The sequence below is a fragment of the Bos mutus genome, chromosome 19, assembly GCF_027580195.1.
Source record: "Bos mutus isolate GX-2022 chromosome 19, NWIPB_WYAK_1.1, whole genome shotgun sequence".
Classification (NCBI taxonomy): domain Eukaryota; kingdom Metazoa; phylum Chordata; class Mammalia; order Artiodactyla; family Bovidae; genus Bos; species Bos mutus.
This window is the reverse complement of record NC_091635.1, coordinates 1,443,552-1,459,759: the sequence shown is the minus strand read 5'-3', so window position 1 is coordinate 1,459,759 and position 16,208 is coordinate 1,443,552. Positions and strand designations below refer to the sequence as shown.

General features: G+C 50.9%; 1 protein-coding gene across 1 annotated transcript in view; it reads right to left on the bottom strand.

The window, feature by feature from the left end:
• The window catches only part of GNA13 (G protein subunit alpha 13), a 32,919-nt gene extending 18,895 nt beyond the window's left edge, over positions 1 to 14,024 (bottom strand). Inside the window, exons 1-2 of the mRNA XM_070388952.1 lie at positions 13,597 to 14,024; positions 11,109 to 11,335 (exon numbers count right to left, since the gene is read on the bottom strand). Coding sequence (XP_070245053.1) covers positions 11,109 to 11,335; positions 13,597 to 13,879 — 510 coding nt within the window. The 5' untranslated portion in view covers positions 13,880 to 14,024. The remainder of the gene's footprint in view (positions 1 to 11,108; positions 11,336 to 13,596) is intronic.
• Positions 14,025 to 16,208: the final 2,184 nt, after the last annotated feature.

Sequence of the window (16,208 nt, the reverse complement as noted above, 5' to 3'; positions counted from 1 at the left end):
GACCTTACCCTCAAAGGGCCGGCGCGCCTGGGTCCTTCCAGCCGGCAAACGCGCCGATTCCGCACACTCGTGGCAGGGAAGCTACAGATCAGTGCTCGATGCCGTTCACTGGATGGCCAGCAGCACTGCGGGGGGTCTGGCTGCCCCTCACTGGACCCCGAGCTCTGTGATGGCGGGCCAGCAGCTGGTTCCCGGTCCCCAGGGCCTGCCCATCCCAGGACACGGCGTGGCAGCTGTTCCACACACGCCTGGTGAGGAAGGGGAGCTGACAGGCACCACACTCCACCGCTGGATCGTGAGCCATGCTCACAGGTAAGCAGTGCCAGCCTCCGGGACAGCGCACAGGCTTCAGACGCACGTTGGCTGGCTGCTCCTTCCCCTGGTGCCCACCCCCCAGGCCCCGCACACATGGTCCTCCTCCTGCCTGTCGGGCTCAATTTTCCATCCCTGGGGTCTCAACCTCACCCTCACCTCTTCTGACCAGCCTCCTGCTCTCTCGTGGCTTTCCTTTTCCTCCACAGCATTTATCACATGTGTGGCTATTTACTTCTTTGCTTTTTAATGTGGGTTCTTCCGAATAGCATCTAAGATTGATGCAAACAAAGATTACTTTCATTCGGTTCACTAGCAAGTACTCAGCCTGCTAAAAAGTGCCTGACTGGTTGGTGGGTGGCCAGGACTATGTCCTTGAACAGCTGCTGAAAGCTGGCAGCTGACACGGTTTAAGGTTTAACTCATCTCCTGAAAAGTGCTACATAAGCCTTCTCATCCTCTCACACTTGCTCTCCAGTTCTCACATGTGAAAAGAATTCAGATTATCATGATGAAAAACGGATACTCTAAAAGTAATGCCTAAACAGTCACATTTGCAGAGAGTATAAAACAGTTACACATAAAAATATCAAATGGCGATGTTCATGTATATTCCTATACAAAGAATGAAGTTCTACAGGAATTTTTTTTTTTTTAATAAAGCTCCTTTTTCAAAAGAAAGCTATCTTACATTAAGGTCAAATGTGCAAAATAAAAGAGGTGGGGGCCTTGGCTTCTTACTAGATTGTAACACGAATCTTAAAATTGATTGCAATATTTGATCATAACAATTTAAAAGTTAAGAAAAACATTAAGTGTAATGCTCCTTACGCTAGCGTAGGGCTGAAATGTATATAATGTATACGACAACAGTTCAGTGTCCCCATCGCTTTTGAAGCTGCAGCTAACAAAGACAGTTTTACTGCAAATGTGACAAACAAGTTAGTATCATCTGAAAACGGCACACCATTTGCAATGCAGAATTTGAACTCTACAAGCCCAATCACATTCCTTTTATGAAAATATTTCAATGAGAATATATAGTATTTGCAGCTTTGTAAATATAAAGCATCCAACTATTAAGGTTTAAAAAAATGAACAGAAAATGAACTGAGAGGCCACCTCACCCCTGAGGAGCTCCGTGCCCGCCTGGTGCGGCGTGCGCCTCCTCTCACCTGTGGGGTCCGCCGGCCTGGCACTGCTCGTGAGCCGCTCCCCAGACACTGGAGAAGCTGGCACCACCGCGCATGGCCAGCGCTGCCCCGAGGTTCCCTTTACTTAACGTCAGTAAATGCGAACCATTGCACTTCACGGCAACCCACTCCAGTGTTCTTGCCTGGAGAATCCCAGGGACAGGGGAGCCCAGTGGGCTGCCATCTCTGGGGTCGCACAGAGTCAGACATGACTGAAGTGACTTAGCAGCAGCAGCAGCAGTTCACGGCAAGAAGCCTCAACGCACACCACACGACACCAGAGTGCAGACTCGCTACACGGTTTCTACTGAGGCGGTTCATCCCACGTAACAGGAAAATAATCTTGAAAAGATCGCTTGGGGATAAAAAGTGGTAACCAGGATACTGAAAGGGAAAGTGAAAGCCTCTCAGCCTGCGACAGTACTCACTGCCCAGCACCTCTTGCTGAATTTTCTAGAAAAGAGAAGACACACACCCCAGGAAGAGGCTGACGCCGCTGCCCGGGTGGAAGAAACCGCGACACCAGGCCATCTGGGGGGCAGGGCTGACAACGCGAGAGTTCTGTTCGCAAATCTGGAGTTTATTTTGCTCCGTTACTCTATTAATATTTCTAGTTGGTATCTTTTTTAACAAAATGGTCAGGAGTTCTAAAATCTCTCAGAAAGTGACATGAAACCTTAAAGAAAAAAAAATAAAGATTCTGTGTTTTATGAACATAACGAACTTTTCTAGGTTGGAAAACCCCAAACACCCTCCTTAACGTGAATGCTGACAACATCTCTGCCAGGGATGGCAGAAAGGGAAAGCGGGTCCATGTGCACACTGGGGGTGGGGGCGGTGCTGGAGAAGCGCAGGGCGGGCAGCTCACACTCTGGCCAGTTCAGACCACACACCTGAACCGTTCAAGGAGCACATTCTCCAAACAAACAATTCCGGCTATACATCTCATGCAATGCAGGAGACCCAGGTTCGATCCCTGGGTTGGGAAGATGCCCTGGAGAAGGGAACGGCAACCCACTCCAGTATCCTTGCCTGGGAATCCACGGCTACAGTCCATGGGGGGTGGAAACAGTCAGACACGGCTGAAGCGACCAAGCACGCGTGTGTGCAAATGTCAAGAGCCACATCGCGAGTTCTCGATCTGAAAATCAAGTGCAGTGACGCTGCAAAGGAAACAAGAAGCAACATGGCAATGAAAGCCTCACACCCTCCATGGTGCTGCCTCCGCCAGAGACCACGGGGTCTGATGAGAATGAAGCACTCTTCTGCACTGGTTAGAACGCAGGGTTTTCACACTGGAAATCAAGCTCTGAGAGTCAAACCGAAGCTGACAGTGCTTCATACTGTAGAAAACGACTCACAGTCTGTGGATGTGGCAGGGCTGTTAACAGCTAAGATGGTAACGTGATCAGCAGGTGTCGGGCACTGGGCCACAGGCTTTATTTACGTGGGTGATCTGAGCTCATGGAATCCCTGCAACTCATAACAGTCTCAGAATCGTACCTACTTCACAGTGGAAGGAAGAGGAAGTCAGAGAGGCTGGGGGGCCTTGCGGGGCTCACGCAGGAGGCGGAGCCGGGACACCAGCTTGTGTGGCCTTCAGGTCCACTGCGCCCCGCGGCACAGCAGGAAGCCACACCACACTGTGAAGTACCCGTAGAGACGCTTTACTATGCAAAACAAGTCAGTCAAGTCAGACCCGCTACTTTCTAATCTGTTTGGAAGATACAAAGTAAAGTTCCACACACCAAAACCAAGTGTATAAGTCTTAGGACTTAGACCAAAACCAAAACAAACGTGACAAGAGTAGTTCTACTGAAGGATTCTGCAGCCGTGGATGGAAAAGTTAACCCACTGCACTGATTTCAAAATCTTTTTTATTCATTTTGCCAAAAGAAGAGAAATTAAATTGGAAGATTAAGAAAAACAACTACCATCACTGAAAGGGACTGGCAAATCTAGCCAAGGCCACTAAAGTCCAGTTTCAAAACAAAACTATTTCCTTGATCCGTATCAGCTCATTCTAATAATGTGGATGTAACAAAACCTCTTCAAAAAAGGCATCTTGTTTAAAAAAAAAATGTTCACAACACAGACTGAAGAATTGTATCACACGGCTAGGAAAAGACCATGAAACAAAAAATCACTATTAATTTCCAGAAATAGGTACTTTATAATTGGAAGAAAAATTTGCAACAAACTGTAATCTGAATCTGGAATGCTCATAAGCAGAATGCAGTCTGTGGCAACTACATGAGAAACGTGGCAAAGGGGTTCACAACATAACAGAAAAAAAGCGCCCCAACATCCGCCAGCCCCAGGAACAGCTCCGAGCAACTGTGCAAGACACATGCTAAGTTCCAAATGTCCCTTTCCTAGAAAAATGTATGCCTACCTCTCAGATAACTGGCTGTCACTAGACTTCTACTCTTCAGTGCAGTCGCTCAGTCGTGTCTCAGTCGACTCTTTGCGACCCCGTGAATCGCAGCTCGCCAGGCCTCCCCGTCCATCACCAACTCCCAGAGTTCACCCAAACTCATGTCCATTGAGTCAGTGATGCCATCCAGCCATCTCATCCTCTGTCGTCCCCTTCTCCTCCTGCCCCCAATCCCTCCCAGTATCACAGACTTTTCCAATGAGTCAACTCTTCGCATGAGGTGGCCAAAATACTGGAGTTTCAGCTTCAGCATCAGTCCTTCCAATGAACACCCAGGACTGATCTCCTTTAGGATAGACTGGTTGGATCTCCTTGCAGTCCAAGGGACTCTCAAGAGTCTTCTCCAACACCACAGTTCAAAATCATCAATTCTTCTGTGCTCAGCTTTCTTCACAGTCCAACTCTCACATCCATACATGACCACTGGAAAAACCATAGCCTTGACTAGATGGACCTTTGCTGGCAAAGTAATGGCTCTGCTTTTGAATACGCTATCTAGGTTGGTCATAACTTTCCTTCCAGGAGTAAGCGTCTTTTAATTTCATGGCTGCAATCACCATCTGCAGTGATTTTGGAGCCCCAAAAATAAAGTCTGACACTGTTTCCACTGTTTCCCCATCTATTTCCCATGAAGTGATGGGACCAGATGCCATGATCTTTGTTCTCTGAATGTTGAGCTTAAGCCAACTTTTTCACTTTCCTTTCACTTTCATCAAGAGGTTCTTGAGTTCCTCTTCACTTTCTGCCATAAGAGTGGTGTCATCTGCATATCTGAGGTTATTGATATTTCTCCCAGCAATCTTGATTCCAGCTTGTGCTTCTTCCAGCCCAGCATTTCTCATGATGTACTCTGCATAGAAGTTAAATAAGCAGGGTGACAATATACAGCCTTGATGTACTCTTTTTCCTATTTGGAACCAGTCTATTGTTCCATGTCCAGTTCTAACTGTTGCTTCCTGACCTGCATATAGGTTTCTCAAGAGTCAGGTCAGGTGGTCTGGTATTCCCATCTCTTTCAGAATTTTCCACAGTTTATTGTGATCCACACAGTCAAAGGCTTTGGCATAGTCAATAAAGCAGAAATAGATCTTTTTCTGAAACTCTCTTCCTTTTTCCATGATCCAGTGGATGTCGGCAATTTGATCTCTGGTTCCTCTGCCTTTTCTAAAACCAGCTTGAATATCTGGGAGTTCACGGTTCACGTATTGCTGAAGCCTGGCTTGGAGAATTTTGAGCATTACTTTACTAGCATGTGAGATGAGTGCAATGGTGCGTAGTTTGAGCATTCTTTGGCATTGCCTTTCTTTGGGATTGGAATGAAAACTGACCTTTTCCAGTCCTGTGGCCACTGCTGAGTTTTCCAAAATTTGCTGGCATATTGAGGGCAGCACTTTCACAGCATCATCTTTCAGGATTTGGAATAGGTCAACTGGAATAGCCCTACTCTTCAGGGTACATTAAAACCATGTTCACTGACGAAATGTCAGGTGAGGATCACCAAAGCTAGCTTTCAAGGCGGAGAACGTTCCAGCAGCCTTTACCATGATGCTCGCTAGATGCGATAAACTGTGCATCTCTAAGTTAGTAAGTTTACCAGTACATCTGGGATTACCGCCACCACCATCAAACATAAGGTAATAAAGGAGCAGAGGAGTGGCACAGAGTGTTAGGAGAGCTCAGAACATAAAAGCAGCCCTGTGCCTATGAGCGCAGTGCCACCCATCTCTAAGAGAACATGTGCTCAAAGCAAGGTGCCAGGACGCCCCTGGGGAGTGCTGACCGAGGGCAGGGCGCTGGGAGGCCAGGCCGAGAGCAGAGAGCGCCCGAGGCCTGGGTGGCCCCTGGACAGGAGGCGCAGACTGAGCTCCAGGCCCACCCTGTCACCATGACCACCCCTGGGAACGGAAGGCACAACCGCGCTGCTGCCTCCGAGTCTGTTCATCTGTGAGACCAGGACCAGAGCCCACATTGCATGTGTTCTTTCACTTAAGGATTCAGTGACAAGGCACGTGATAGAAATAATTAATGTACTTTGAAAAGCACAAAGCAATTTTTGCAAAACATAAGGAATTAAAACGTCATGTAATTAATCAGCAGCACTTGAGTTTTCCAGAGAGACCAGTGCCTGCCATGGGCCAACAGGGCCAGACGGGGCCCGGCGGTCGGGCCGCCTCTCTGTCAAAGGTGAAGCAGGACCACGCGGCGCATGGGGTCCCGGGGCTGCTTCGCTTTGCTTACAGGCGGCTCCCAGCCCTTCTCCCGAGTGAGGCTGCACTCCAGTCAGGAAGAGTGGTAGCAGGCACCACACACAGCAGCACAGGACACTACCGTCGCTCTTCAGCACCAGAGCTCACACCCCCACAGCAAGTCAAGGTTCTGCCTAAAGTAACATGACCTAAAGACGAGCACGTCACCTTCATGTGACATCAGGAGACACACCCAGGATGCGTGTGCGCGTCTTACACGTAGTGTGACTCTGAGACCCCGTGGACTGCAGCCCGCCAGGCTCCTCTGCCCACGGAATTCTTCAGACAGGAAGGATTCTCCAGGGGGATCTTCCCAATCCAGGGACCGAACGGGGGTCTCCTGCATGGTGGGCAGATTCTTTACCAGCTGAGCCACCAGGGATCCCTATGTCTGTCACACACACACAGTCTCACTAAGTCACACTAACACTATAAGCATGTGCCACACCAGCCTCTCTGTTTTCAAGGTAAACAGCAGACAGGTCTGGGTTTCCAAAGCTTAGATAAAATGTAACCATTCTGACACCTGTTTAAGTTCACCAAAAAAATAAACACAAATTCTACAGAGACCTAAATTTAAAAAATCTCTACAAATTCTAATGTTACATACAATCCTTGTAATACAGACTGAAATAGTTCACCCTAAGCCTACCATATTTTTAGCAACTTGAAGTCAGAGTCTTTCATTGAATTCATTTCATAAAGAAACTGGACCAGTTCCCAACTGAAACTAGCGTGTCTCCCTTTCAAGCAAGCCCTCCTCAGGGCTCCGGAGCAAACGAAGGCCTCTCTCCCCTCAGCACCTGGAACCCACCTGCAGCGCCAACGAGAAGCCACCGTCCCAGCCTGAAGGAAGTGCCTACTTTACCGAGCTCTCCGCGCCTCACAGGCCCCCGCCTGAGGCTAAACAGTTACTGTCACCCAGACTGCAGGAAGCTCAGTCCTAAGAAAGACGAGCTCATCAGCCTGGAGAGGTGAAACCGTCCTCAAGCACCAGCTGCACCCCTGGAGCAAGAGAAAACCACGTCAAACTCAAGGCACCACACGACACAGGAGGCAGTTTCAGTTGCGGGAGTTGCAAAGGCAAGACTGGCCATCACAGGAAGCTGCATTAATGCTGACGACGGCAAAGTGTGTGCAGAGATCCAGGAGTGCGCCCCACAGGGTCACACACTCTCTTGTCCTGTGTAAGGAGATCTGTACATTTTGCTTAGGCTCCTGAATAAGCAACTGTATATTACACACTCCAATGACTCCTGGCCATGCTGTTAGTTCTCACACGTATCTCCAACCTCTGACTCCCATCTCTGGAGCCATCTCAGCAAATTCCCTAGCTACGGTCACCTTGTTTTTCTAGAGAGGGTATCTCTCCAGCGCAGTGGCAGGCTATGGCAAAGGCATGCCCCAGGCAGAGGGTTACAGACATTTAACTGAGACGCTAAGAGACCCCCACTCAGGACGCACTGTCATCAGTGTGCAAGTTCAGAGGAAGGAGAAAAAGACAATGTAAGTCGTAGCGACGTGAACCTTCAGAGTTTTCTTTTCCACAGTAAGGCATTTATTTAGCTCACTCACAATGATACGAACCAGAAAAGGAAATGTTTGCCTTTGGAAGCTAGAGAAAGAAAACATTCATGTTTGCACCCAAAGTTATTACTAACAAACAAACAGCCTGCTAAAAACTAAAAACCTACGCTATGATATCACTACGCTACCCTTGGCCCAAAAACTGATTCAAGGGCAGTCATTCCTCTTTAGCAAAACAGTGGTCAAGAGCTTAGAAATTGCCCCCATTTTTTTGCATTTAAATTTGCATTAATAAGCTTAATAATCAAGCGGTAGTTGAAAACAAAAAGGCTTATTTTCATTATTTTAGCTGCTAAATCCTCTCATTTCCCCTGATGTTTACTTTTCCTATGCAAGATTCAAGAAACTACACGGTTAAACACAACAAAAAAGAAAAATCGATTCCATGATACAAGAACTTCCCATCTCCCGGAAAATAACCAACTAGCACACAGAGACCCCACGGACAGAGAAGCCTGGCAGGTGCAGTGCACGGGGTCACAGAGGTGACACAACTGACGACTAACACGACGGCACAGAGACACCCGTGCTTCCCAGAAAAGGAGAGCATCGTAATTCAGATCACCTAACAAAACAAGGAAACAAGTAAGTGTCAGACCCTGTGGCGGTGAGAGCGCGAGCCCAAACAGAAGGCAGCCCAGTGGAGACCCTACCCCAGAGGGAGGGCGGCCCAGGCGGGTCACCGGCAGGCAGGCCAGGCCGCCTCGGGTCCAGTGGGAGGACCAGGCGAGGCTGCTCACAGGGGTGCTCGATGCCAGACAAGCCACCCCTCACCCTCGCGTGGGCCTGCCACAGACACTGCACTGACCAGGCGCCCTCCCAGGCTCCCCAGGTGAGGAGGGGGTCATTGCGGAAACCGCTCTGTTCTTCGGGTTCCAGCTGAACCCGTGGAGAGGGCCCAGGCCTGCAGGGAGTTGCGTCCACCCTGTTCTGTGAAGGGGAGCCCGGATGAACGGTACGGGTGTGAAGGAGCCGGGCAGCGGGCCTGCTGAGGGCGGCCGTGGGCAGAAGCCCTCAGTGTGCAGGGTCTGAGCAGGTGCAGCCGTGGGGCACCGGCATCACCGGCTCGTGGGGCGAGCCCCTCAGCGTCCAGGCTCACGGAAGAAGTGGCTCTGTGTTTCGGAAGCAGTGGAGCTGAGCAGAGCTTCCCGGCAAACCCGGCCAGGTCTGGACAAGGTTACTGAGGTCCAGGGAGGAGACACCAGCCAGTGGGGAGGAGGGGCAGAGTGGAGGAGGCAAGAGACCTCCAGAAAAAACAGGACTTGGGCTTTATGTGTGCAGACGAGAGAAGGAACGGAGAGGACTCGGGGGGAATTTTAAGGAAGCAAGGTGACTTCCCAGTGTCAGCCACGTGACAGGCACCACGGAGCATCCCAAAGTATGGGAGCCATTAATTCTACGCAATGACTCAGTACCGAGCAGCTGTTCCAGGCACCATTAACAATGCAGGGCAGGCAGGAAGGACCCCTGTCCCGAGGAGCTTAAAACCAGACCTCTCCCTGTTCCTTGTTCCTTGCGCCTCTCCTTCTTATCGTGAACTTGCCTCTTCTTGTCCCGGAGGCTGTCTCTGCTCTGAAAGCATCAGCTGGCTCAAGCCAACAATCTGCAGGTCCTCAGCCTGAGCGGTTTAACAGTCTGTTCTTAATGGCAAATAAATTCTCAGGAATATCTTCTCAACAGTGATGACCACAAGAGTGTAAGACAGGAACGTTCAAAAGCAAGAAGTGTCAGGGAGGGCCATCTTCACCTAAATGGACTTGCGGAGCTTACCCACAGAGGCCTGTGCAGGACACCAGGCTGGTCACTCCCTGAACCAACATGCGGTGTGCTATTACACACGGACGTTTCTTCCCTGACCTGCAAGGTGAACAAGCTCCTGACACAGTGCATAGTAAAATGTGCGGCTTGTTGAGAAAACGAATTTAGAAGAAAGGAGAATAATCTGCACTTAACAACAGCAGGAAAGGTAAAAGAAGTTGAAGAGGGGTGTGTGAAAGACAAAAATTAACCCCAAGTCTGAGCACTGAATGGAGGCTACTTGTCAAGTCAAATTCATAATTTTCAACATATAATGCTTCCAGCTACTCAGCTTTAACAAGGATGTAGGACCACCTCTGCCGCTTATTAATGCATTAAGTTAACAAGCAAAATACACACAACAAAGAGAACTGAACCAGACGGCACACCATCAAGCACTGCATGACTCACACGAAGGCCACCACTCAGACAAAGTGGAGATTCAGGTCTCAGCTGTATCAGAAGCCGGCACGAAGACTTCTCGAGAACTTCTGGTAGCCAAGGCTGCCGCTGAGTACAAACTGTAATAGCAAGGACTGCTGGCTGCGTGTCACTCTGCAGCCACACCCAGATATGTGAACTGGCTTAACACCGTGACACCACCAAACAAGTTTCTAAGCAGTTTTACTTTTAACTGTCACTTTATTTTGATCACATTACAGTAAAACTTACTTTACATCTGAACTCCCTCCAAACTGCATACAGGAGAGATGGCTATCATTCCTGGGATCTTTCTGGTCTTTGGCAAATAAAACGCCAGATACAATCAACACATTCACAATCAAATTTTTTTTTATCAAGTGCTTTGTAATTTATTTCGATTATTATTTTTTTATCTTTAACCTAGATCAGAACCTTATTTTCCACCCTTTCTTCAATGCTGTGTAATAGCTACAAACTTTTAGTCTTGTGTAAGACAAAGTAGAAATAACAAATGCAAAATAAATTCTAAGTGTTTCCCATGGAAAAGAAAAGTACAAAAAACATCGTATTATTTTAAGGAGGAACATTTTGTAAAATGTGCTTAGAAGCTTTTAAAAAGCATAGCATGCAAATATACAAAAAGTGCAATGACTGTTAAACATTAAGGATTTTAACCTATACTGATGAATTGTGAAATAAATACCTCTAAAGGCTAAAGAGCACACTTGAACAATTAAGTTACTGAATTCTTAATTCAAAAATAAAAGGTCAGTTTTTAGAAAGATCAATATTGCTGCTATAACTGAGATGAAATTACTTTTAAAAGGAGAAAAAAATGGATGAAAGTGCCTGAGAAGCTCATTATGATCTTACCCTCGAAAAAGAAAAATGACCAACTAATTACTCAATATAACAGCTTCATCAAACCCACTGGGGGTTTGCCTTATTTTTACCTTGGTTAGTTTATAAAGCTCATCTAGAAAACTATCCACATTTCTGAGGCTAAAATTGTGGATACATACATCATACTGTGGAAGGCAGAGAAAAAGGTGTGTTACAATCAGATGTTAATAAATGCCGTTAAAATCACAACATAAAAAACAAATCTCTTACCAGCTGAAACTCTCGACGCCGGTCGTAGGCATTCTGTATGCCACTGTCTGCCCATAATGCTCTTATAGCAGGAAGGTACTGTAAGAAAACTTGCGTTTCCACGATTCCCTGGGCGGTCAGGGGCGTCCGGGTATCAAATGCCATCAGCTTGTCTCCATTGAGCTGGTTTGAGTTATCCCCCCAAGGAATGTGGAGTTTCTCTCGGGCATCTACCAGCACCCTCATACCTTTGTTTAAAAAAAAAAAAGTGTGATGGGAGTCATTAAATATTCTCAGAGATTCGATTCTCATATTCTTTCCTTAAACTTCTTGAGTACTCTAGGCCCAGCACCTCCAAAAAATGGAGACCAACATCAAAACAAACAGAAGTAACTTCTCAGAGTGTAAAAAGAAAAATTAAAACTCCCAGTTGTTCAGTCCTAAGATTAGAACCTTGAAAAGCAAACACAATTAACGCAAGTGCTTCTTTTGTAGGGTTTTAACATGTTCTAATTAGTAATTCCTGGGCAGAAGGGAGTCACAAGACAACCAAAACCAGCAAAGGAAGAAGAAACCCCACTGCGTAGCCTGATGTCCAGGCTCTGAAGGTCTGCGAACAAGGCTCTGAGTCTCTCAGAGAGACTTCTATGAGACGCCAAGAAGAGACTCAGCGCCCCGTGTTCTCCCGGTCCCCGAGCACCCTGCCCAGCCCAACCCACGGCCTCCAGGACCTCAGAGCTCAGACACTTCTCCCCTCCCAAGCTTCCAATCCGGGTGAGGCTCAGGGTGGCGTGAGACTTCCCTAAAAGGAGGAAGACCAACTGCAAAAAAGCGGTGGAAGCAGAGATTTCAACTCACAGAGATTATTTCAAACCCATTATTTCTAACACCTCACTGTTACCTTTAGTCCCTGCTAACAGTCACATGACTATTAGGTCATTTGTTTAGATAACTGAAAAACCATTTGGCTGTCAATTTTCTGATCACGTCAACTCAGAAAATGCAGATGGCTAGTGACTTCATCTTATCAACGCTCGAAGTAGGTCACACTTAGGAGCCAGTGTACAAGAGGAACCAGGTGTTAAACAAAGAGCCAAGTATCTACCTAGCTATCAGTCAACAGCTGGTCCACTCATTAACAGAACCCCTTACAATCAGCTGCATCAGATACAAAGGTACCCTTGGTTAAGGGCTGACTGCAGAGTCTTGGGCCTTGAGAGAGACCTTAGATTAATTTTGTACTCAACATGAAGAAAGGATAAATTTAACCTCTTTTTACCGCTTACTGCAGAAACCCTAGGGCTGGCTGTGGTCTGTGAGCTCCTGCTGTCCTGCCCCTCCCTCGTCGTTACCCCTACAAAGCCCCCCTTCTCCATACCCCGCACCCCAAGCAGTTTTCCTACATTCAATCCTGGGAGGGAAAAAAAAAAGTGACTCGAAAGAGTAACTTAAGTACTTCCTCAACAAAATCCCCCCTTAAAAAAAATGCTGCTTGGAAAGGCTTGACATCTATTACCAACCCCTAGATAAACTGCTACCCAGATGCCAGAGGCACCCTCAGGCACCTGAAGAACCAGGCTCTGTATCTCAATTCTGCCAAAATGCCTTTTATAAAGTAGAAAACAGCTGGACACTAAAAGGAGTGCTAATTATAGCTCAAATGGCAAAAGTAACCCCCCCCCCCCGATTTGTCTGAAAGCCCAGAACTAAAATTCCTGTGCGTTTTTCACTTGAGAACAAAGATCAACTCGAGTTTTAAAAACACCCACAAGAGCAGCAGAACCGATGCCCCAAGCCGACACTGATTCACTGACTCAGCCTGCACGGTCTCCGGCCCTAGACCCGCTGTACCCACACACAACTCCGTTTCAGCAGCAGACTCTCCCCCACCGCAGTCAGAAGCAGAAGGAGGGTGCAAGGTGCTCGGTGATGACAGGCACACATCCTGCCCGACCGTGACACTGGACCGAAAAACCACTGATGCTAAAACTTTTTTAGACCGACGGCATGGTGCGCTTTCCTGACGGCAGCACAGCAAACGGGACACCCTCGAGTTTCACATCCTTGCCCCCAAAGGGCCAGGAGCCTGTCACCCTTCGCCCTTGACCAGAGTCTCGGGCACAGGGTTCCGGAGCTCCGCGGCCCCGGAGCTGGGAGTAGCCCCGACCCCATGTGACTGGGCCACCAGCCACCCGGGGCGCGAGGCTGGGCGAGCAGAGCACGGGCGCGGGGTGGCCTGGTGCGTCCGGGGAAGAGGCCAGCCTGCACCCCGGGGCGCTTCCCTCCGGCGGGGGCCGAGGCCAGCGGCGGGGTGGCGGGCCCGGGGCCGCCCCCCGCCATCCTCTCCCCCGGCCGCGCCCCCTTCCCGCGCGCCCGGCCGGGGGCTCCGGAGAGGAGGGCGGTGCCCGGCGCCGCCGCCCCGGCCCCTGGCCCCGGCGCCTCCCGACCCCAGATCCCCCGGCCCTCCGACCTCCCCGGCCCCGGGCCCCCCGCTCCCCCGGCACCCCACCTTTGATCACGTTGCTGTAGATGGTGGGGCGGAACTCCTCGCGCGCGCGCTGGTCGAAATCCTGCCCGTGGATGATGCGCATCTGCTTGAGGAAGGTGGACTTGCCGCTCTCGCCCGCGCCCAGCAGCAGGATCTTCACCAGGCGCTTCACGTAGGTCTTCTCCCGCGACAGACACTTGTCGATCTCCTTGGACTTGCGCTGCTGCTCGGCCTCGCCGCTCGTCAGCACGCAGCCCGGGAAGCACACGGACAGCACGGACCGCGACGGCAGGAAGTCCGCCATCTTGCCGCCTCGGCGGGGCCTACGGCTCCTCCGCCCGCTCGGCGCGCGGCTCCAGCTCCGGCTCGGCGGCTCGAGGGCGGGGGGCGCCGCGGCGGCCCGGGCGCGCCGGCGGAGGGCGGGAGCCGGCGGTCTGACTCGCAGGGCGGGCCGGGCAGGGCGGGCCGGGCACGCCGCTGAGGGAGGGCGGGAGGGCGGGCCCGGCGGGGCGGCGGCCCCGGGGCGTGCGCGCGCACGCCGCCTCGCGGGGACGCGCGCGCACGCCGCGCCCGGAGACTCGCGTTCTCTCGCGAGCCCGCGAGCTCCGCCGGGCGCGCGCGGGGCGGGGCGGGGCGCGCGGGTGGGGCCCGGCGGTCACGTGGCCCGCTCCGCGGCTGCGCCTCCTGCTTCCCCGGAAGAAGCCGAACCCACCTCTGGGCCGCGCGGCTACTTTCGGGGGTCCAGGGGCTCAAAGAGCGGCCCCAGGCTCTGCTGTTTGGGCTCCCAGCGGCTCCCGCCGCTCCCACTCCCCACCCCCACTCCCCGCCGCCGGCCGCCGAAGCCTTTGGCTCCAAAGTTGTTCAAACAGAGAGCGGGCGTTTGCGGTTTCGATGCATTTTCTTCCAGTGGGTCCCTTGACACCCCGCCCTCCCGAGCCCGGAATGGGAACCGGCGTGACCCACCCCCCAGCCCCACCCTAGACCCTGCCAAGATGCTGCTTGGGGAGGAGGGGCCGGGGAGGCACCGAGACGGGCTGTGGATGCCTCCCGGACGCGGTCCGCACGCAGGCTGAAGCCGACATCTGCACGTGTGAGGTCACTCCGAAAATCCCCCCCGCACCGGACACCGACGCGGCTGTTCCCCAGAGGAAGCAGATAAGCAGACAGACCGAGGACAGGAGCCGGCGGAGGTTAGGTTTCCTGCCGGATTGCAGAGGATGTGACCGGCCAAGACTCGGGCCGGGACACCTGCAGGGCTGCGGGGCCACACGTGACACCTGGGCTGGCAGAGGGACGCCTCACAAGGACCCCGGAAGCCAACTTCTCTCTGAGCGCTCTAGTTTCAAGTGGAAAAAGCCCTCTGGGCTGGTCTGTATGGCAGTGCAGCTCCTCCCAAGAGCCTTGCCTGGGGCTTCCGGGGCTCAGAAGCTTGTGTGTGTCAGGCAAAGAGGTCAGTGCCCCGAGAGGCTCAAAAACACGTCTAAACAAAAAAATAAGTGCTAATCAGTTTGCTGGCCGGATTGGGTTAATGGCTGAGGAGCCCCATGACTCAGTAAATTGGCTGCAGTAAGCAATACCTGTGGTAGGATTATCTCCTGTTGTCCTGGCCAAGCCCATCGTGTGGACAAGCTGCCCTATACACGGTAGGGTAGGTTCGCCTCCGATATCACTAGGCGGTGCCTCTAGGCAAAATAGATAGTAAAAGTCCACCCAGGTTGGAAGAGCTTTTTGCAGCTTCAGCTACTGTTTGGGAAGCTTGGTTCTCCACCCTTGAAAGGACAGACCTCTGCCTAGGACAGGGTATATAGCGCTGGCCCCCAAGCAGCATGTCTGCTTGGACTCCACATGCTAATCTGAATGCCACAAAGACAGGAAGAGGGAAGCCTATCAATTAGATAGCTGGCATCTTTTTCTTCCTTTTCCGGGAGTGCTCACAACATAATTGAAGCACCAAGGATCCCTCTTCAGGCAGGAAGGCTTTCCCGCCCTGCCAGTTCATGCTGTGACATGTAGACCAGCAGAGGAAGGTGTCCAGAGCCCTGCGTGTAACCTTGCGTTGAACAAGGTTGACTCATATCAAACCCCGCTGCTGGCCTCAGTGCTTCAGAAAAAAGACCTCTTTGGGCCCTGCCTGGGGTCGGGCTGCAGTTGTCTAGTAGCTTCTGTCTGGTTGTCAAGCCACCTTGAAAGTGTGAGCGTTAAAATGAGCTGGTGGTATAGTAGATAAGAGTCCTGCTGATGCAGGGGCCACAGGGTTCGGTTCCTGGTCCGGGGTCTGGAAGAGCCCACGTGCTGCAGAGCAATTGAGCCCCGTGTGCTACAACTAGTGGGCATACGGGCTCCTAGCGCCTGTGCTCTGCAGTGAGAAGCCGCCGCAGTGAGAAATGCAGGGTAGAGAAAAGCCCGTGCACCGCAATGAAGACCCAAGGGCAATTAAAATTAAATAAATAAATGAATTATTTTTTAAAATGAGCTGGAGGGACTTCTCTGGCAGTCTGTTGGTTAAGACTTCACCTCCCACTGCAGTGCACGCAGGTTCAATCCCTGGTCGGGGAGCTAGGATCCCACATGCCTCTTGGCCAAAAAACCAAAGCATGAATCAGAAACATTATTGTAACAAAGACTTTAAAAGA